This window comes from Coenobita brevimanus, chromosome 84, assembly GCF_032717465.1.
Source record: "Coenobita brevimanus isolate Jiangsu-jjx chromosome 84, ASM3271746v2, whole genome shotgun sequence".
NCBI lineage: Eukaryota > Metazoa > Arthropoda > Malacostraca > Decapoda > Coenobitidae > Coenobita > Coenobita brevimanus.
Window position 1 is genome coordinate 17,404,173 of NC_137037.1, and position 22,500 is coordinate 17,426,672.

The 22,500-nt window shown below is 41.1% G+C and overlaps 2 protein-coding genes and 1 pseudogene across 2 annotated transcripts; all 3 read left to right on the plus strand.

Annotated features, from left to right (window-relative positions):
• The window catches only part of LOC145410076 (inactive hydroxysteroid dehydrogenase-like protein 1), a 6,307-nt pseudogene extending 3,466 nt beyond the window's left edge, over nucleotides 1-2,841 (plus strand).
• A 1,479-nt stretch (nucleotides 2,842-4,320) lies between these two features.
• LOC145410077 (inactive hydroxysteroid dehydrogenase-like protein 1) lies at nucleotides 4,321-11,402 on the plus strand. The gene is made up of 7 exons (XM_080280287.1): nucleotides 4,321-4,477; nucleotides 6,025-6,147; nucleotides 6,922-7,035; nucleotides 8,707-8,927; nucleotides 9,798-9,930; nucleotides 10,721-10,818; nucleotides 11,283-11,402. Exons 1-7 carry the CDS (start codon nucleotides 4,321-4,323, stop codon nucleotides 11,400-11,402), a joined length of 966 nt encoding a protein of 321 aa, XP_080136413.1.
• A 103-nt stretch (nucleotides 11,403-11,505) lies between these two features.
• On the plus strand, nucleotides 11,506-20,960 carry LOC145410079 (inactive hydroxysteroid dehydrogenase-like protein 1). Its single transcript, XM_080280288.1, has 6 exons — nucleotides 11,506-11,610; nucleotides 15,975-16,023; nucleotides 18,651-18,773; nucleotides 19,270-19,398; nucleotides 19,590-19,810; nucleotides 20,901-20,960. The coding sequence occupies exons 1-6, from the start codon at nucleotides 11,506-11,508 to the stop codon at nucleotides 20,958-20,960; spliced, it is 687 nt and encodes a 228-aa protein (XP_080136414.1).
• The last annotated feature ends 1,540 nt before the right edge of the window (nucleotides 20,961-22,500 follow it).

Here is a 22,500-nt window from a genome sequence, read left to right on the forward strand (position 1 = left end):
CTATTCTCTACCCCGTCTTCGTTAGCTAGCATTCCAATGAAACATTTTCTGCATTGTTTTTTTTGTTCACATATTTTTTTAAGCTCATTTCTTCCTAATTCATTAACATTCTTTGTTTTTCTGTCTTTTGTTTATTTACTGCATCTTGTTTTGTTTTTTTAATTTTTGAGTTTACTGTATATTCTTTTGCTTAAAGCGGCCTCTTAAATCTTTTTCGCCTAGAATCCGTTCAACTTCCTTTTATATAATAACATCACGTGATCAGAGAATCCTTTCGTGACTTTAGAGATAGTAAAACACACACACACACACACACACACACACACACACACACACACACACGTGCTTCTCTCAACAAATGCATAATCAATTCCACTTTCTTCAAAGCTCAATATCCTCTGACTATAGCACTAATAGCTACGAATAAATTGTATGTATAAAATACGAATTACTTATTAACAACTTCTCTCCCTTTCATCGTCTCTTCCCGCCATATCAACAACATTGGGATGGTGTTCGGTTCTCTCAAGAAATTCGTGGTAATATGGAAACAAATCACAAAGAATGAGACGGTACAAAGCCTCCCATGTCACCTAGAAATATGTTACACTGTTCCTTCCCTCCCCAGTGAACAACGTTGGGATGGTTTCCGTTCCTCCCAAGAAGTTTGTGGAGTTCAGGGAGGATGAGGCGTGGAGCCACATCAACGTCAACTTGGCGCCCGTGGTGGCAATGACGCAGCTGGTGTTGCCCGGCATGCTGGCCAGAGGACGCGGCGCCATCATCAATGTCGCCTCATTAGCATCAAGCTACCCAATGCCATATTTGGGCATCTATTCCGCAACTAAGGTGGGAACACCATCGTACGTCTTATTATATAGAAATTATAATTGTCGTATGCACTGGAGCCCCCAGCTTGAGACAGAATGAGCTCAATTACCATATGAACCTTGTAAGGTAACACATGGGTAAGGATTTCACGAAGGCACAGGTTAATATTTACACAACTGTTTAGGAAATGATGCCATATCATGTCCATCAACGGACAGTCACAATGTGTTGCATACGTTTCTTAGGACTACAGTGGAGAGACATCACGATCCTGCAGCAGCAGACGGCGCTGTAGTATGTTTTGGCTTGATGACATGGGAGTGTAAATAGATGAGAAATGTTGTGCCTTTGGTTATATGTATCGTCAAGTGTTTACTAAACCTAGTAAATAGACAATACTCAAGCATATTACAGTGTGTTCAGTGACCGATTTAATTTTTAAATGCCTGTAATAAAGCACTGTTCAGAGACAAGTTATGGCGGTAGTGGCAGATATAACAAAATGCGACATATGTTTGCTCTCACTTTCAGGCATTTGTGGATTTCTTCTCTGAATCGCTGTCTTGGGAGCTCCGTGGGTCTGGCATCACTGTGCAGACCCTCAGACCAGGCGCTGTCATTACCCACATGACCAGCTACGCGGAACAGATGAGTAAACCAAGTAAGTCATTTCATTTTATACTGTTAATGCTGTCTGAAGGTCAGATGGGTTAAGGAGTCCAATGTGCACATAAAGGATGAATTCTGAGGAAAGGCTGGGATTTATTGTTCACTTAATGCCACTGAGGGCAGAGCAACTGGGCACTCTCGCCTTTAATGTTTGGACTAAAAAACAAATTTGTCATATAGATGGATTGGTCACTCTCTCATTAATGGATCCTAATCATGTCTATTCCTCACATGTTCTCAGTTAAAGACAGAATTCGGCAGAGTGCATAGACTTTCACCCAAACAGTTTCATAGTACAGGTTAATAGGTAGTGCAAGAACATGGGATTCTTGGTACTTCATCATACTCCATAGTTTATTACATCCGTCATGCTGTGTTTTCCTTAGTTAATAATAATACGTGTCTTGGTCATACACCAATTCTGACTCTATACTTGTTATTGCTATAGTTTAACACCGGTCTTTTTGGCCGAGCAGACCACAGGTAAACAACTGGTTCTGTGGGGTTTCCTGTAGATACAATACAGTACATACACCGTGTACGGATCCGCCTCGCCCTTGTGGTAGACAGCTCCTTACCAGGTTTGGACCAGGGCCCTTCCCATGGCGTGGTGCAGGGAAATATGGTCGTACCTCGGGCTACTGGCCACACGGTCTTCAGGTACCGGTACGTGTGACACTGCCCTCATACGTCACATTCTTGGGAAGTACAAATAGCCTCGTCTAGTGATAGGGATGTTTTCCTAGACTATAACGTTAACTGATTTAACATAAAACAAACACGTTATAGTGGGTTCATTGACTCATTATTGTAGTCCCAGGTTCATTTGAAACGTGAATCCAATGGACTGTAGACTGAAGCTGCCCTTTTCTTTCAGTTCGTCATTCTCCTTTTGAGGGAGATGTGGAGCGTTTGTATAACCAGGCAGATCCACCGCCTTGTCATATTAGTGCCTCCACGCGAAGGCGTCCCGCTCCAACACATACAGCTTAAGTGGGATTAAGCTGTATAAGATCTCAAGGTTGGCCAATGGGAAGACTTTTTCTTTTCTAATTCCTAAAACCAACCCAAATAAAATTGATATTTCAGGGCAAAGAATAACACTTATTGGAAGCGCATATTTCCGTTGTTCTAATACATTTTTTATGTAATTTGTTCCAGGAATTTCTTGATGATGAGATTTTTAATCGTTGCTTCTACATGTACATGATCGAATGGATGGTCCCTTCAATGATTAAGGCAGAAATGAAGCGTGTGGCAGAAGAACAAGCCAAGAAGAAGTTGCAGAAAGTGAAATATGGACAACGCCAATCAGAAGTGGTAGAAATGGAGTTGGAATAATGCGACTTTGTGACACTATTCTTTCATTCTTTCCTCCTTTTTCAAGTACTATGCTCTGGTTCGCATTTCTCTACCTCCGGGTAGAGTAATTTTCTGTAGTGACTGTCTCTAACAGCAGTTACTGCCTGTCATTGACGACTCTCTTTTAAGAAGGTGTAGATAGACATCCAGTTAAATTATTCTGCCATAAGGGTTGCTAAAACAGTGGCAGATATAAGATTACTATAAAGCACATAGTATGAGAAGAAACAAATTTTTTTTAATAAAGACATGACAAGATTTAAAAAAAAAAAATAATAATGTTACGTTGGTTACAACGAACCTGAAAATTTAGGCGAACGTACCGAAAGAATGGATTGTTCAAGGTAGATGACAGAATGGTTTGTTTTGCATGTTTCTTTAAAAATGTCTAAAGAATATAACACTATCCAAGAAGACATTGTTTTATATTCCTTTTGATGTTCTCTGAAAAAAAAAAAAAAAATGTCTATATGAACTGAGAGAGAGAGAGAGAGAGAGAGAGAGAGAGAGAGAGAGAGAGAGAGAGAGAGAGAGAGAGAGAGAGAGAGAGAGAGAGAGAGAGAGAGAGAGAGAGAGAGAGAGAGAGAGAGAGAGAGAGAGAGAGAGAGAGAGAGAGAGAGAGAGAGAGAGAGAAAGGTTGCTGATAACACGAAAAGCGCTTATCACCGTACCCAGTAGATAAAATCACCTTCTGTGTTATCTTCTATTTACACGACATGCCTGAAATTCTGTCTTCCAGTTATACCTACACACAGTTCATACTGCTGTCTTTTGGTGCAGTATAGTTCGTTTTACTTGTCTTTTATTTTGTTTGACTGCCTACGTAAACTGCATGTAGACTGGAGTTCACTCTTGTAGGTGGAGATTATCTTCCTCTTTGCGGCTTATTTCGCTTAGCTCGGTGGCAGAATAAGACAGTACGTCACCATCCTCATCATCATCATTTTTGCCCGAAATTCCTTTACCCCACGTCCTAATATATGTATTTCATCGTCATCACTATCATCATCATCATCATCGTCCTAGAATCCCCTGCCCCATCGTCTCATATATGTAATTAATCATGATTATTATCGTCCTAAAATCTGTCTAACTTTATCATGGGACGATCTTAGCCACGTTCAATTGCTTTCTCAATGGATGTGAAATTTAAAAAGCAGACATGAGAAGGTCGGTTAATACTTGAAATTTCTGCACAGTAGATAGATAGATAGATAGATAGATAGATACGCAGAGAGATACATAAGTACATAGGTAGAATGATATAAACTACCAAATCACACATATATGTCAGAAGTGTGTGAAGAAAGATCAAGTTACAGCTCAGATAAGCTCATGATTGTTATGGGCGGTCCTTCTTGCCTTGTCATGCTGAGTTGCAAGGATATTGCGTCAGTCACTGAGTGCACAGACTGGTGGACGGTCAGTTGTGGTGCAGCATCAATGTCTTCGGCAAGTATGGAGCTTCAGGATGTTCTCACCTTCCTCGGGCTGGTGTGGGTGGCCAGGTGGGTGCTGTACATCGTGCTGGACGTCGTGGCGGCGTTGCGCAAGTTTGTGTTGGCGCGGCTGAGCAACGACAACTTGCCTATCAAGTATGGTGGCAAATGGGCAGGTGGGTCCAGCTCAGCATATAATAATAATAATAATAGTAATAATAATAATAATAATAATAATAATGATGATGATAAGACTGGATGATGGATGGATGGATGGATGGATAACTAGGATATGGAAATAGCCATTGGCAATTTCAGTAACTCACCACCTGACAAGTTATGGCTGGATCTGGTGATTTCAACGCCCTTTATATGGTGAGCACTTCGAAGTGAAGAGCTGGTGTAGTTGGGCCTTCCTAGAAGAGTAAGAAATCCATTGGGTGAAAGAGAGAGCAACAAAATCCTCTCATAGTAAAAATGGCGGAGCCCAAACTACTATCGATGAACCTCCGGGGATTCTCAGAAACTACTTGCCTAAAAGGGCCCAGAGTCGTTTCAGACCTGCTCCCCGACCTTGGCTATTTCCACAAACATTTCAAGTCTGTACCTTTAGCAGTTTCTGAAAATCCACGAATACATTAATTTTAAAGGCTTTTGAATGTAACAGGAAAACCAGTACTGGGAACTGGATGATACTGAGTCATATATAGCCAACACCTAGGGGAATCAGATGGACAAGTATGATGGCCATAGCTTTGAAATTGAGCGAATACGAGCAATTTACCTTTTCGTAAGGAATGATAATAATGACAATAATAACAATAATAACAACAACAACAACAACAACAACAACAATAATAATAATAATAATAATAATAATAATAATAATAATAATTATACTATTGACAAGAACAATGTAACTCATAATAACAATTATACTATTGACAAGAACAATATAACTCAATGCTGCTGTGATCAGTTATAAGTAAAATTGAAGAATATACTAAAACACTGTGCCAAATAAAGTCGATATGATGAATTACGTCATCCGAACATACAACACTTAACCTTTATGCAGAAAGAAAGAATCAGTAAAATTTTCCATTTTTCCAATGAAAAGGAATTGCGTTTTAAAGACTGAGTTCGTAAGCAGGGCGAAGAATTCTAGAATAACCGTTATGCTTCAATTTGAGAGTGTGTAGTCAAACAGGTGCTGCGTGTCGGGAAAGAGAGAGAGAGAGAGAGAGAGAGAGAGAGAGAGAGAGATGAAGGAAGACGACAAGAGAAGTTACTAGGTCTACTCTGTTCATTTAAGCTTTTTTTTTTGGCATTTTATCTTAGTCACTCATTTGCCCTTTCAACACTGTGAAGTCTTTCCATCAGAACACAGAGGCATGCAGTTTCCTAGCAGGACAATTGTTACATTTAATATGCTGAAGTGAGGTGGGATTCACGTAACACAGACCACACATTGCAAAAAGGAACGAGACCTGCATACTCTCATGATAGCAATGGAAGGGAATGAGCCAGTCACTCTCTCCTCAACCCTTTTTCAACACCAAGTTTCACTGTGATAGGGGGAAACAGAATAGTGTTTATTTGTTGTAAAGCCTTTAGTGTGTGTATGACCTCTGATTACTTCTACACATATGATAAGGACTTGAAAATGCTTATCAATATGTCGTTAGTGCCTTATTCCTTACATTACTCTTTGTGTGTACAGTGGTGACGGGGTGCACGGACGGCATCGGGAAGGAGTACGCGAGGCAGCTGGCACAACGGGGCATGAATATCCTCCTTATTGCTCGCAACAAAGACAAACTGAACAACGTCAAACAGCTTATCAGTGAGTGTGTGTGTGTGTGTGTGTGTGTGTGTGTGTGTGTAACACCCACAAACTCGACAACGTTAAGCAGCTTATTTGTATATGTGTGTGTGTGTGTGTGTGTGTGTGTGTGTGTGTGTGTGTAACATCCACAAACTCAATAGTGTCAAGCAACTCATCAATAGGTCCTGAAATATTCTCTGCTTGACTGCATAACTAACAGAAAATGCTGAAAATAATGTATGTTACACTATCTTTTCTGCTTCTATAGTCGTGGCGCGCGACTCTGAGGTTTTTATCGTGCCCTGGCAACCTGGCTTTCAAGCGTGCGTCTGATTTCGTGTATAATATGAGACACAAGTAATTCGTGTATATATGTTCGTGTATAATAATATTCATGTATAATATATTCGTGCATAATGATATGATTCGTGTATATTATGATAAGAACTCGGACGCATTTTTGAATGGATGGTTGCCAGGGAACGATAATGACAACCTCAGACTCGTGCGCCGCAACTATAGTTACAGGATTTCCAGTGGTCTTCAGTATGGGACTGGCAGTAAGTTCATTTAGCTTTATATGGTATTTTCTTGCTAAAACAAAGGCACACACACACACACACACACACACACACACACACACACACACACACACACACACACACACACACACACACACACACACACACACACACACACACAGTGTGTCACGTACAAAAAATGTCTACACTGTATGAAAACCCGAGTATATAGTGAAGATTTTTATTTAGAAATATTTCACCACTTCACCAGGGGAAGAGTGGCCAGGTGTGGAGACGGAGATTGTACAGGTGGACTTCAGCCACGGCAGAGTTATTTACCAGGATATCGCCCGCTACGTGGAGGGCAAGAACATCGGCATCCTGGGTGAGACCAAGGACTTGTTGGCAAAGGAGGATTCGTAGTGTCTGAGTGCCTGTTCCTTAGCGAATTTTGTTCCATATTCCATCTTGTTGTTTTCTTGTATGCAGTACAATGTATATGTCTTTCATTTCGACTTGACTTGGATCACTTAAAATAGTAAGAGACTTTTAAAAGTTCAATGTGTAAATTAATCGCTGGGGAAATGGCGCTGCGACATCTCTGAAGAAAACTACAAATTTATTTAAAACACCCTCAACTAACAAACATAAAAATTATCCTGTGTCACTCTTTGCTTTATCCTTTTCACTGGAAGACGCATTTTTTCCCACCTTCAAGCGGTTTTATGCAGTTTGGGGAAAGACATGGGGTTATGAAGGGGTTAACTGAGATTGCTGATAACCCGTCCCCATAAACGGTCTGAGGGCAGCAAGAATGAAATGAAAAAATTAGGTAATCCGATTTAAGGAGTTGACACACAAACAGACGTACAGTCACGCTCCCTAATTTAGACCCACCCCGAGCCAAGCCCAGAGCTGAGGGAGGCAGTAGCCACGGCTCTTAAACGAACGCGTTTACTAGATCCCCCCCCCCCACCACTCCTTCCCTCAATCCCCATCCCTCTCGCTATCGCCATCCAACTATCATTCTATACCTTACTGCATTTCTTTCCACTCTCACCTCTTACTGAAACAATCATTTACTGAAGAGGACAGTGCTGGACGGAATTATATAGTAGATTTGGGAAAACATAGGGATGAAAAAAAGTAAGACCTGAATATATTTATACGACTCTTAATACATTACCTCAAGGGAAATGTTTATTGAGGCTTGTTGAGGGGTATTACCGAAAGAGCATGTAAGATATACTCCCTCAGCTCTGGGCTTGGCTCGGGGTGGGTCTAAATTAGGGATGGTGACTGTACATTCATTATCTTCAGTAAAGCCTCTCCTTCTTGCCAGTAACTTCAAATTCATATACACGTCACCCAGTTCTTCCTTACTTCCTCCACTGAGCTTCCTACTTCCTTGTTTCACTATTCTCTACCCCGTCTTCGTTAGCTAACATTCCAATGAAGCATTTTCTGCATTTTTTTTTCACAGATTTGTTTGAGTTCATTTCTTCCTAATTAATTAACGTTCTTTGTTTTTCTGTCTTTTGTTTAATTTATCTACTGCATCTTATTATTATTTTTTTTTTTACTTTTTGAGTTTATATTCTTTCCCCTTCAGCAGCCTCTTAAATCTTTTTCGTCTAGAATTCGTTCAACATCCTTTTATATAATAACATCACGTGATCAGAGAATCCTTTCGTAACTTTGGAGATAGTAAAAGACACACACACACACACACACACACACACACACACACACACACACACACACACACACATGTGCTTCTCTCAACAAATGCATAATCAATTCCAATTTTTTCAAAGCTCAATATCCTCTCACTATGGCACTAATAGCTACGAATTAATTGCATATATAAAATACGAATTACTTATTAACAACTTATCTCCCTTTCACCGTCTCTCCCCGCCTTATCAACAACATTGGGATGGTGTTCGTTTCTCTCAAGAAGTTCGTGGTAAGATGGAAACAAATCACAAAGAATGAGACGGTACAAAGCCTCCCTTGTCATCTATAAATGTCACATTGTTTCTTGCCTCCCCAGTGAACAACGTTGGGATGATTTCCGTTCCACCCAAGAAATTTATGGAGATCAGCGAGGATGAGGCGTGGGGCCACATCAACGTCAACGTGGCGTCCGTGGTGGCAATGACGCAGCTGGTGTTGCCCGGCATGCTGGCCAGAGGACGCGGCGCCATCATCAATGTCGCCTCATTGGCATCCAGCTACCCAATGCCATATTTGGGCATCTATTCCGCAACTAAGGTGGGAACACCATCGTACGTCTTTCTGGCTGAAATTACATAGAAAATATATTTGTCGTATGCACTGGAGCCCCCAGCATGAGACTGAGCTCAATTTTTTTTTTTTTTTTTTTTTATGTGATCGACTCTGGGCATAGGCTTCACAGCCTGATTTCAGGGCCCAGTAGCCCTCCTACGTACCGCACACCTCTACATGTCACCACTTCGGCGCTAACACCCATCGTCCATACTGAATACATGCTAGGGCTGTCTCATACAGGACTGATGTATTGGTATTAGCGGGGGTATTTTTACGACATGTCGGCGGGTCTTCTGGTAGATCAGTAAAGTCTGATTTTATGAAATTCAAATCCTTCAACTATTCCCTGCCTCAGCGGGATTTGAACCCGGGTCCGTCAGGACTGCAGGCCAACTCTCTACCGATTGAGCCACCGCCTCCCCCAATTACCATATGAACCTCGTAAGGTAACACATGGGTAAGGATTTCATGAAGGCACAGGTTAATATTTACGCAACTGTTTAGGAAATGATGCCATATCATGTCTATCAACGGACAGTCACAATGTGTTGCATACGTTTCTTAGGACTACAGTAGAGAGACATCACTATCCTGCAGCAGCAGACGGCGCTGTAGTATATTGTGGCTTGATGACATGGGAGTGTAAATAGATGAGAAATGTTGTGCTTTTGGTTATATGTATCGTCAAGTGTTTACTAAATCTAGTAAATATGACAATACTCAAGCACATTACAGTGTGTTCAGTGATTTATTTAATTTTTAAATGCCTGTAATAAAGCACTGTTCAGAGACAAGCTATGGCGGTAGTGGCAGATATAACAAAATGCGACATATGTTTGCTCTCACTTTCAGGCATTTGTGGATTTCTTCTCTGAATCGCTGTCTTGGGAGCTCCGTGGGTCTGGCATCACTGTGCAGACCCTCAGACCAGGCGCTGCTGTCATTACGCACATGACCAGCTACACGGAACAGATGAGTAAACCAAGTAAGCCATTTCATTTTATACTGGTAATGCTGTCTGAAGGTCAGGTGGGTTAAGGAGTCCAATGTGCACATAAAGGATGAATTCTGAGGAAAGGCTGGGATTTATTGGTCACTTAATGCCGTTCAGGGCAGAGCAACTGGGCACTCTCGCCTTTAATGTCTGGACTAAAAAACATATATGTCATAGAGATGGATTGGTCACTCTCTCATTAATGGATGCTAATCATGTCTAATCCTCACAAGTGCTCAAAGACAGAATTCGGCAGAGTGCATAGACTTTCACCCATTCAGTTTCATAGTACAGGTAATACATAGTGAAAGAATATGGGATTGCTTGGGACATCATCATACTCCAAAGTTTATCACATCCGTCATGCTGTGTTTTCCTTAGTTAATAACCATATGTGTCTTGGTCATACACCAAGTCTGACTCTATACTTGTTATTGCTGTGGTTTAACACCGGTCTGTTTGGCCGAGCAGACCACAGGTAAACAACTGCTTCTGTGGGGGGACGTCTACAGGTACAATACAACCCATACACCGTGTACGGATCCGCCTCGCCCTTGTGGTAGACAGCTCCTCACCAGGTTTGGACCAGAGCCCTTCTCATGACGTGGTGCAGGGAAATATGAGGACGTTTGGCTCCCGCGTGAACACTGCAGCTGCTCCAACCAGAGTGCACAGCGTCACATCGTTTACGCTCGTCGTCAGGGCCAGATCTCATTGCATAGTGAAATAATGAAAGCTTCTTCATTGCAGAGTTTCCTAATTAACTATCGTTCATTCACAGGCTTCTTCGTGGCCACCACCAAAACCTACGTGACCAGTGCCCTGGCCACCCTCAGCCACTCTGGTCGTACCTCGGGCTACTTGTCACATGGTCTTCAGGTACGTGTGACACTGCCCTCATACGTCACACTCTAGGGAAGTACAAATATCCGCGTCTAATGATAAGAATACTTTCCTAGACTATTAAGTTAACTGATTTAACATAAAGGGAACCCGTTACAGTGGTTTCGTTGACTCATTCTTGTAGCCCCAGGTTCATGTGAAACGTGAATCCGATGGATTGTAGACTGAACTTGTCATTCTTTAGTCAGCCATCCTCCTTTTGGCGGATAGGAAGGGAGATGTGGAACGTTTGTATAACCAGGCAGATCCACCGCCTTGTCATATTAGTGCCTCCACGCGAAGGCGTCCCGCTCCGACATATACAGCTTGAGTTAAGTGGGGTTTCCTTTCTAAACCCTAAAACCAACCCAAATAAAGCAGATATTTCAGGGCAAAGAATAACACTCATTGGAACCGCATGTACTCGTTGTTCTAATACAATTTTATGTAATTTGTTCCAGGGATTTCTTGTTGATGAGATCTTCAATCGTCGCTTCTACATGTACATGATCGAATGGTTGGTCCCTTCATTGATTAAAGCAGAACTGAAGCGTGTGGCAGAACAAGCCAAGAAGAAGTAGCAGAGTGAGATGGACAACACCAATCAGAAGTGGTAGAAATGGAGTTGGAATAATGTGACTTTGTGACACTTATCCTTCTGTCTTTCCTCCTTTTTCAATAACTATGCCCTGGTTTGCATTTCTCTACCTCTGGGCACAGTATTTTTCTGAAGTGGCTGTCGCTATCAGCGGTTGCTACCTGTCATTGACGACACTCTTCCAAAAAGGTGTAGACATCCAGTGAAATTGTTCTGCCATATGGGTTGCCAAGAAAGTGACATATGGATTGCCGAAAAAGTACATACCATGAAAAAAAAAAAAAAAAAAAAAAAAGAACATTTGTAATAAAGATATGACAGTTTAAAAAAAATAATGTAACATCGGTTACAACGAACCTGAAAATTTAGAAGGACGTTCCAGAAGAATGAACTGTTCAAGGTAGATGACTGAACGATTAGTTTTGCTACTTACTGTATAAATGACTGAAGAATATAACACTTTATCCAAGAAGGCATTGTTTTATATTCATGTTGAGGTTTTCTGGATAAGCATTTTTATATGTATTGAGAGAGAGAGAGAGAGAGAGAGAGAGAGAGAGAGAGAGAGAGAGAGAGAGAGAGAGAGAGAGAGAGAGAGAGAGAGACAGACAGACTGACAGACAGACAGACAGAGATAGAGACAGAGACAGGACAGACAGACAGATAGGAAGGAAGGGCGGGGACTAAATGGAGTGAGGAAAGTCAGAGAAAGGGTAATACACTAGAAAGAGAGAGAGAGAGAGAGAGAGAGAGAGAGAGAGAGAGAGAGAGAGAGAGAGAGAGAGAGGAGGGGGTTATAAGAGGTGAGGAAGTTGGAGAAAAGGTCATACACTAACGAGAGAGAGAGGGGGGGGGTATAAGCTGCCGTGAGGGTGTGCGAGGTAATGTGAGGGTGTGTGGAGTAGTTTCAGATTCACATGGATCCGTGAGATAAATGCAGGATGGATATTAGGCTGAGGTAAGGACATGTGTTTGAGGTGAAATAATCAGCCATACTCTTTCTCCCTCCCCTCTCTCTCTCTCTCTCTCTCTCTCTCTCTCTCTCTCTCACTCCTACCTCATCTGATCTTCTTTTCTCTTTTTTTCTTCATTTTCCCCTCTCTGCTCACCCGCCTCCTTCTTCCTGATTTTCTCCTTCTTCCCTTTATTTTCTTCTTTCCTTTTCTTCCTGCTTTTTTCTCTCCTCAGAGGCCTCCATCCCTCTCCTCACCTCCATCCAGGTTTCCTTTATTTGCAGGAATTAATTCACAGATGACCATGAAAATAATACAGAATGGAATAATGTTGTTTTGACTGAGACGGAATACAGAAAGAGGAAAAAACAACTCGAAAGAGGACCCTTCAAATAATCAGACTTTCATTTCGATCATTGATGAAGCTCGAAGTAGTGTGTTAAAATAGTAAAGTTTTAATCTATGGTAATATTCACTGATTTTCGTGGTAAAGCTTTGTGTGTGTGTGTGTGTGTGTGTGTGTGTGTGTGTGTGTGTGTGTGTGTGTGTGTGTGTGTGTGTGTGTACAAAGTGCCGCAGCATCACTGGCATAGTTGCCAATTTAACGTTTTCTTCTGCTAGACATTGAAACTTTCACTTCCATTTAGCGAACATTATTTACGTCTAGTTAATATAGTTATATTGATACTGTAGCGACCTGTAGATAATTCTAGTGAAGTTCTAGAAACCATCATAGGTTTTCTAGGTATTTTTTATTAGCTCTTGGTATTTAGAGACATTCTGGCGGTGTCTGAGAGCAAGTTTAGCGGTCTTTTCCAACTTGAATTTGAACCTACAGTGGGCCTCAAAGCATCATTTCCCGATAGCGTGATGTAGGGTTGGTTTCCTGGTGCATCAGTCTCCTCGGCCGAAGGGAGTTTCAGGTAGAGTAGATAAAGGAGACGCTGGATGATGTAAAAAGATCGTGAAATAGCTAGGAAATATTTAAATCTCATTACTAGACATTGAGGCATCCGAACGGGTCTAAATAACGACAGGCAAAAGACGCTAGAATATCCTCAGGTACACAGAACTTCGGATATAGCTAGAAATACCCTAAAAAAAATCTTACAAACATGCCAGAGTACCGACAAAAACATAGAAGGATATGATATGTCCCTGAAATATGGAGTGGGATAGGTGTTGTTTCTAAACCTGATGGCAAAAGCTATAAATTCGGGCCTCTGGTTTAACCCCTAAACCTCGGGGTTGTTTTTGCTTGACTTGCGTGTCTCACGGGCATATTCGAGCTCCGACAGACTCTATAAAAATATTTGCCAAAAATCAGTTATTAGTCCTATCTATCTATCTATCTATATACCTAGGCTGCTTCCCCCAAGGAAAGGGAGGTTATTAGTCCTAGAATATTAAAATTACATATGCATAGGGCACATACCTTCAGCTTTCTCTTGGGATGTTTGTTGAGCCTTCGACAAGTACGATAGGACTTGTGGAGACCTCTGAAGTTGGGTAACGAAGTCTCTACTTTACACTTCCCGACAACCCGTAATATGATTACCACAGCCTGATATTATCACTAGAAACACTATTCTATGATTCTCAAATAGTTTGGAATCCATACTCCAAAAAAAAAAAGAAAACACTGTGAGCAATGAAAATTACGAGCGCGTATGACCTTCCCACTTGCGATTGTTCGCCGCAGGTGTTCTGTCATTTATTATTCGTAAAAACACTCACACTTTATATTTCTATTACTATATAACACTTATATATATCTACAGCAGGGGTTCCCAACCTGGGGTAAATTACCCCAAGTGGGGTAATTTGGTCTTTTGTGAAGGGTAATGGGGGAGGTAACAAAAAAAAAAAAAAATCTATAAATCATACCAGTTATGATAGACTTTCAGACCTATACTAGAATTCAGAGATGAATGTTTAAAGTCATGTTTATTTGGTATCAGTGTTAATAATAAAAATAAATTACTCCTTGCAATAACTCTCTTGGTTTTAGCCTAACCTTTAATTAAGTCCTACATTCAAACTAAAATCTAGGCATCGAAATGTTAAGCAGCTAAAAGGTAACTGTGGAAACAAGCAATGCGGGGTAATGAGTGAAGGGAGGTGTGGAAAATGGGGTAATGGGTAAATAAAGGTTGGGAACCCCTGATCTACAGTCTTTATCCATAAGTTTCCTTCAGCAATAGTAGTTTATTGTCACTGTAGGCATTCAATTTCTCTTTCAGTAATAAACGTAGCATTCACTTTCTCCTCCTGTATACTAGCACTGAGAGTGAATCTGTCACTTTCACTTTCACTTTCATAACTCATAGTATTCATACATGCTAGAGTGAAACTTTCACTTTCATTACTCCTAGTATATATACTCGTATTCTTATATTACTACTCATTTACATTTCTATTTACATTCTCTATTTTATTTACGTTATTTACATTTCTATTTTATTTACACTGTGTTATGCACTGTCACTTGCAGTAACTTATAAAACTATTTTCCACTGTTCACTTATATTTACATTCATTGCTTTCACTTGCTGTTTACACATTATTTACACATTATTTACATTTCCACATGCACTGTTTTACTCACCAGAAAGATCGAAGTCACTGTCTATCATTTTCATTGACAAATTAACCAGTTCATGTTCCACAGCAGTCATTTAGCCCTTTTCTCCTTTCCACACGAGGTTTAGTTGGGGGTAGAGGTCACAGGGCCCTTTGCATGGGGCTAAAAAGCGGCGGAATTGGACAGGCGCGAATCCAATGTGCTTTCACCTTGAAAGGCGACAGTAAACTGAATACAGTGTGGTGGCCTGCCTAGGGGGAGTGCAATGCTGCCAATGTCAGCTTGGTGACAGCTGCTAAAATATAGCAATGAAATGATTGGCAGGAAATCTAGACAATACATAATAAAGTAGGTAGTTCCAGATGAATGTAAATATCACTTAGGCTTCTCCCTTCCTTTCTTATATATATTTTTATTGCGAGAATAGATTATATGGCATATTTCAAGGAGAAATAAATAGCGAAAATTAGCGAACGAGTGCACGTGAGGTGTTGTCAGGTGATGATTAGCCAATTCCAGGTGTATGGCACTATCACTTACCTAATTTCTTCTTTGTGTATATTATTTGACATAAGAATAGGGCATAGGGCTTATTTCAATGGATGAAATCAGTGGAAAGTTCCAGGGAAGATTTACTTAGTGTAACATGGCCGGGCAGGCAAGAGGAAAGGGTAATAGAGGGGAGGTAGGGAGGGGAGTCAAGAACAGGGAGAAATGGCTAAATTGTCAACAATGGATGGGAGTACCGATAAGATTAGGAGTGCTGACTAGTGTTGGACATTGGCAGTACTGATAGTTGATACAGCCAAAACTTGAAAGCCTGGGCAAATTCAAAATAACACAGAATCACAAAAGTGATGCCCCGCGGTATGATCCCTTGCTCCCAAGTGATACGAAAGTGACGCCCTGCAGTTAAGGGGTTAAGGATCCCCTCACCTTCCTCAGGCTGGTGTGGATGGCCTAGTTGGTGCTGTACATCGTCCTGGACGTCATGGTGGTGCTGCGCAAGTTCATGTAGGCGCGGCTGAGCAACGATAACTTGGTGATTAAGTACGGTGGCAAGTGGGCGGATGAGACTGTGAACTTACCTTTGACACAGTGACACTTTATTTTTTTTTGCCTCTTCGATTCATTTTTTTTTTCTACTTCTTACGTGCAGTCAGTGTATCTAGCTTATACCTAAAAGTTGAGGGATTAGATTCACCTTGCACAACCTCTCAGACCCTAGAGTTCCTTCCTAACTTCACTTAAATCGTCTGAAATGGCGGAGAATAGACTACAAAATTATTACGTGATATTACTGAAGCGGTTAACCTGAGATTGGAAACGTGAAAGACAAACTCCTTCTTTTTTTTAATCATTAGTGAAGTATATAATGAGTAATTAAGGAAGACTGACACTTCTACCTGGTTGCTAATTGCGTTCCTTGATAGACAGATACACAGATAGATGGACAGATAGAGATAGATAGAAAGATAGACAGATAGATAGATGGATAGATACGAGCACAAAACACATGATCTTGGAGAGGAAAAAAATAGGCTTACATGAGATACCTTTAATCGTCACCTTCAAGAGGAAAAATAAAGTTCTGAGGATTCGTACAGAGATGTGCTTGGGTGAGGATGTGCAGCTTCTGTGATCAGTGTTTGGAGACTGTGCTTCGAGACAGAGTTGTTGTTTTCATAAAAGACTCGTGATGCATGGAGGGAACTCCTTAAAAATAGGAAACTAACCTTTGACCTTTGCATACATTAGTCCTGGGCAGCAGAGAACATAGAAACTTAGGCTGGACATTGAATTCTTGAGAGAGAGATTTGAAAGTAACCAGTGCTTCATCCAGGGGAACAAAGCTGAAATCATAAAGAAATACTGGTTTTGTAACTGTATCCACTCACTAAAGATATTATGCTCCACCTAAGGAAAGACTTGCAGTGAATGAAATGACAGCAATTACTTTGCATCCTGGTGTCAAAAGCGAGCTAGAGAGATACATATCCATCAAGAAAATTTAGGATTGTCTGAGGAGTGGATAAGTATGGTAAAGGAGGATCCTATGCCAAAGCACTGAAGTGCCATTGAGCGATGATGGAGAATATTTGGAAATAGTTGTGTTCCACGTCGATCCAGGAGTTACTCCGAATATGCCTCCAGTCTGTTCATAAGACTGTGCCAAGAAAGAGAATTTTGAACAAGCGAAATGATTCACAGCCTACCACCATCAAAACTTATTGCGATAAATTAAAAAAAAAAAAATCTTCATTTTATTTTTTGTATATGAGGATGACAACACACAAATCCTTAGACTCAAAGCGAGAGAGGAAATGACCTGTGACGGCACAAAAGAACAACTTTCAGGGAGTATCCATGGTCTCAGCAGAAGAGTTTGGGAATGTTTGTTACGGAGAAGTGGGTTCGTTGCTTGGTGTACAGGACCTCGACACATTCTCTTCAGTTTAGTCAGTTGAGATGCCTGCTAGTAGAATCCTGATCAACATCAGCCAAACTCTGGGACGAACCAGCAAATCTTCCATCTCCAGATGACATCACAAGAGGTAACGAGGGAATCATGCATCTGATAATCGAAGACCAAACTCCCTCCATGTCGAGGTACGCTAGTAGATGTGAATCCACATTTCACCATTAAAATTCTTTCTTCACCATTTATTGAAGGCCCCTACACTCTCATCACGCTAAGCTTTAGATTAGTCATGTGATAGATTCAGTCACACTCTTGTAGTGTAGCTTCACACCAGTTTTCTGTTGAGCCAGTCGTGTTGTGGTAGAACTGTATTTTATCTTAATCAGGCTGGATTCCAGCCCATGTTGGTCATATCTTATACATCCAAGTTGATGTCCTTGCCTGCAACCTCGCTCTCCCCCCTATTCGCCCTCTTGTGTCCAAAGCAGCTGTCCAGAGATTCCTTCAGGAGGTGGGCATACTGATGCTGAACGTCCTACCAACATCACCATCCATCACTATGATAAGTAACGTGGAGTGCAATTTACCTACGTCAATCACCCACCCGCATCCTATGATGTAATGTGGCCATCCCTCGTATTTGCCTGTGGTACTCAAGGCCTAATGAGAATACTCAGTAGACCTTGGGCTGCTGACATGCCCTGCAAGATGTGTGGTGCTAACGCCCCCACGGCTGCCTCATTCTCCCATCACATCTTTACTAGCTGTCGGGTCCATGTAGACTCGACCCTCTTTTGGTGCACTTCCCTCTCGACCTCGAACTCAGGGAACAGCATTGTAATGAAGCTAGGTCAAAAGGTATTCTTTATACTGATGAGCTTATTAATGTTTACTAACCTTCACTGATATTCTCCTGATGTATTTAAACTGCTGTGGCGTGATGATATGTCTTTCCCCTTTGTGGCAGTGTACTGCCATTTTTCAAACTGTTGTGTGTGAGCAGTGGTGACTAGGTTTCGTAGCACTTCTTCCTTTACGATTTACTCTGCATATGCGCTGTGTTTTCTCGTTAGTTGTCGATGCATATAATCCAGATAAAAGCCACACAAGTGACATGAAAGATAATAATTAAAGAACAATATGTTAAATAAAAGGCTAAGGAAATGGACCTAAGAAACCTCGTCAGGGGAAAAATGAAAAGGTGTAATATGCAAAGTAAATTGCTAAGGAAGAGGTGCAAAGAAGCCTCCTATGCCCTATTCGGTGTGTGTACAGTGGTGACGGGGTGCACGGACGGCATCGGGAAGGAGTACGCGAGGCAGCTGGCCAGGCGAGGCATAAACATCTTCATCGCTCGCAACATCAACAAACTCAACAACGTCAGTCAGCTCATTAGTGAGTAGCTATTTGTGTGTGTGTGTGTGTGTGTGTGTGTGTGTGTGTGTGTGTGTGTGTGTGTGTGTGTGTGTGTGTGTGTGTGTGTGTGTGTGTGTGTGTGTGTGTGTGCTATATCCCTAAGACGGCTCCCCCAAAGCGGTTGCATACCTATGGTCATCGGGTCTGCTCGTCCAGACAGACCAAGGTTAAGCAACAAGAAAAACTTGATTGGGTGAATCTCACAGCACCTGTAGCTATGAAATGAGCATTCTACCAAGCAGTGCATTGTTAGCTGGGTAAACAAGGAAGTCTTTTCACAAAGTCAACTGGTATTAAAGCATGAGACCTAAATCTTCAGCCATGGCGAAAGATCAGATGGAACTTAATTTGAATAGAATATCTTTTTAGCTAAACTGAAAGCTATTAATGCCTCTCTTGCAATGGCATAGTAAGACGAAGCCCCATCAACCTTTCCCTGGATCCACATCTGCTCTGACATGTTATTTTCCACTAGAGGAACAGTCGCCAGGTGTGGAGACTGAGATTGTACAGGTGGACTTCAGCCACGGCAGAGATGTGTACCCAAAGATCGCTGCCCACCTCACGGAGAAAGATATTGGCATTCTGGATAATTATTTCTACTGTAATGCAGTCTACTGAATTCTAACATTAGTAACACACTGTTTTGTTTTTATTTTATACCAACATTCATATTGTTATTTCTAGTCGGCTATACTGAGTTTTTCAATTGCAGACTTTCTTTACAACTCACTCGTTACTTCAAGGCTTCACACTGGCATCCATAGCCGCCAATATTACTCTCTTCTGTTGCAGTGAACAGTGTCGGTGTTGCTCTTTATCTACCCAAAAAGTTCATGGATGTAAGTGAAGAGGATATATGGAATCACGACAATATCAATGTGGCGCCGGCGGTGGCCATGACACGGCTGGTGTTGGCCAAGATGGTGGCCAGGGGTCGGGGGTCCATCATCAACATTGCCTTCGTTACCTCTTCCTGTCCAGGGCCGTATCTTGGAATCTGTTCCGCGTCCAAGGTGGAGTCGAGAAGACAATTCAACTTTTCTTATACTGCTCCGCTCATTTATGCAACATGCAACACAGGGTACCATTATCACTAGGATGTAGTAGCAAAATGTAACATAAAAGGACAGTATTTACAGGCTGTGGCTATAACTGTTTCATCTTTGGTTTTCTTTTTTTTTCTTTTTTGGTGTTCGTGGACTTTTTCTCCGAGTCCTTGTCCGTGGAATGTGGAGGTACTGGCATCACCGTACAGACCATCAGGCCGTCATACATCTCAAATAACATGACCAACTTCTCTCACTACACATCCAAAACCAGTGGGTCATCATCTAATCCTCTCTTCGTTACTCGTATGGAGTATGGATCATTTTCTGTGCTAATAACTTATATCAATCAATAATACTCATGCAGGAAAATATTGAAAGCCATCCGGAATGTATTAAAAAAAAAAAAAAAAAAAAAAAAAGGAAGCAATCGGCGAATTAAGGGTGGTTTCAGTAAACAGTTTAAATGAAACGTTTGAGTCCACTAACATTCTAGGCTGAATATATTTGCCGTATTTTGGCATTTAGTTATATCCAAAAAAGAAAGATGTTTAATTATTAAATAATATTGAATGAATAAGAAGATACACGAGCGTGACATATATGTAAAATATCAGGATGAACTTTTGATTCATGTTATGCCAAGAGAAATATCGTCATCAGAGATCAGTCCTGCAGGTGTTACTTATCTAAAAAATAAATATTTTAAATGCAGGTTTTCGTTGACGATGGTGACGGCCCTCCAGATGTTACATATATAGTTAGAAAGATAAATAGATAGATAGATAGATAGACAGATAGATAGACTGACAGATATACATGAATAGTGGGTGCTTGGTGATGATACTGATGCCCCTCTAGATGGTCCCTTGTCACAGTGATTATTCTAAGATAAAAGACGGAAAGAAAGCTTTAAGTTGATGTATTAACTCGGGGACACTGGTTTGTTGTACTATGATATGGTGGGATTCTTTGGACTGGTTGATATTCTGGCATGAGGGAGAGTTAATTTGTGCCTCTGAACTCATAACTATCATCACCTTTCATTTAACCTCAGCTTCTGAAGTTAAGTTGTGAGAGTGGCTCAGGTCCCTCAGATGAAAACATAGAGCTATAGAGTTTGATGTCCCCCACATACTGGCACGTTCCATCCACCTAGACGTTTGTGTCCAGTGCCCTGCCCACCCTTGGCCACGCTGGACGTACCACGGGTTTCTGGCCACACGACATCCTGGTAACTTTCTGTACTCTTTTCACTTTATCTTGGCCTAAAATTGTCATCTCTCAATCTTGAATGCTGAGTTGTAGCAATAGATTAGCACTAGAATGTGATTCGAGTCACGAAGAAGTCTTGTAGAAAGGATACAGAGCCCTAGTATTGCCTTTTACGTCACTGAGTAAAATAAAGTGGAAAAGGGCAAAAATCTGTACCAAGTTAAGGTAAACGAAAAACAGCGTAATATATGCAGATGGATAAAGCAACCAAATTCTTAGTCTTTTCCGTACGCACACCACTAAATATGACTGCAATGTATTCTTACATTTTTCCGTATAATTGTATGTATATAACACACGATTTAGAAAGTGTCAGTGAAGACAGATAATACTCTTCTTTAGGCATTTGTCGTGAACCATCTCTTCCAACTATGGGTACGGTGTGGATGGCGGACTTGTGGCATTGCGTCATACTGAAGAAGTGCAACAAGCAGCAGTAGCACTCTGTTACCTCTGTTATCTACTGAACAAGAGCAAAGCATCAGTAGCACTCTGTTACCTCTGTTATCTACTGAGGAAGAGCAACGATCAGCAGTAGCACGCTGTTACCTCTGCTATCTACTGAAGAAGTGCAACAAGCAACAGTAGCACTCTGTTACCTCTGTTATCTACTGAAGAAGAGCAACGAGCAGCAGTAGCACGCTGTTACCTCTGATATCTACTGAAGAAGAACAACAAGCAACAGTAGGACTCTGTCACCACTACTACCTACTGAAAAAGGGCGACAAGCAAAAGCAGCACCTATTAACTCTACAACATGCTGAAAAAGAGCAACAAACAGCAACAGCACTGTCATCAAAATTACTACATATTGTTCTAGTTACTGTTAATGTTTTTGTTGTTGTTTTTGCTGCTGCTTTTTATATTGTGGCCACAGGCTCCTCTGAACGTGAACCCGGTGGACTGCAGGCTAAAGTTACCCTTCCCCTGCGGTCCACTACATCTCTTTTCGGGAGACACGGATGGGATCTTCATATAACCGAACTGAATTTTCATATCTAAGGTGAATCTTAAATTGATTTTTTATTTTTTACGCAACAGTTATTCGAGACAATTATTCGTGTTTGCAACAAAAAACGCTTTTTACTGTAAGTACAATTTTTTTTTTACTCTACGCTTATTACATTAACTTGGCCAAATTTTCCTCATTTTCTTTCTGCTTGTTTCGCTTGATTTGAGAGAAGAGCGGAAGGTATTAGGCTACCATGGCTTTTCATCCTTTTTCACAGAGTTTCTTCGTCACTGGCATCATACAGTATTCTAGTGCTAATCTATTTTTACAGCTGACCATTTAAGATGGATAGATATCAGTTTTAGGCCAAGTTATAGTAAGATAAGTATGGTTAGTTTTTATATATGGTGTAACTTTTTTTCTTTGCATC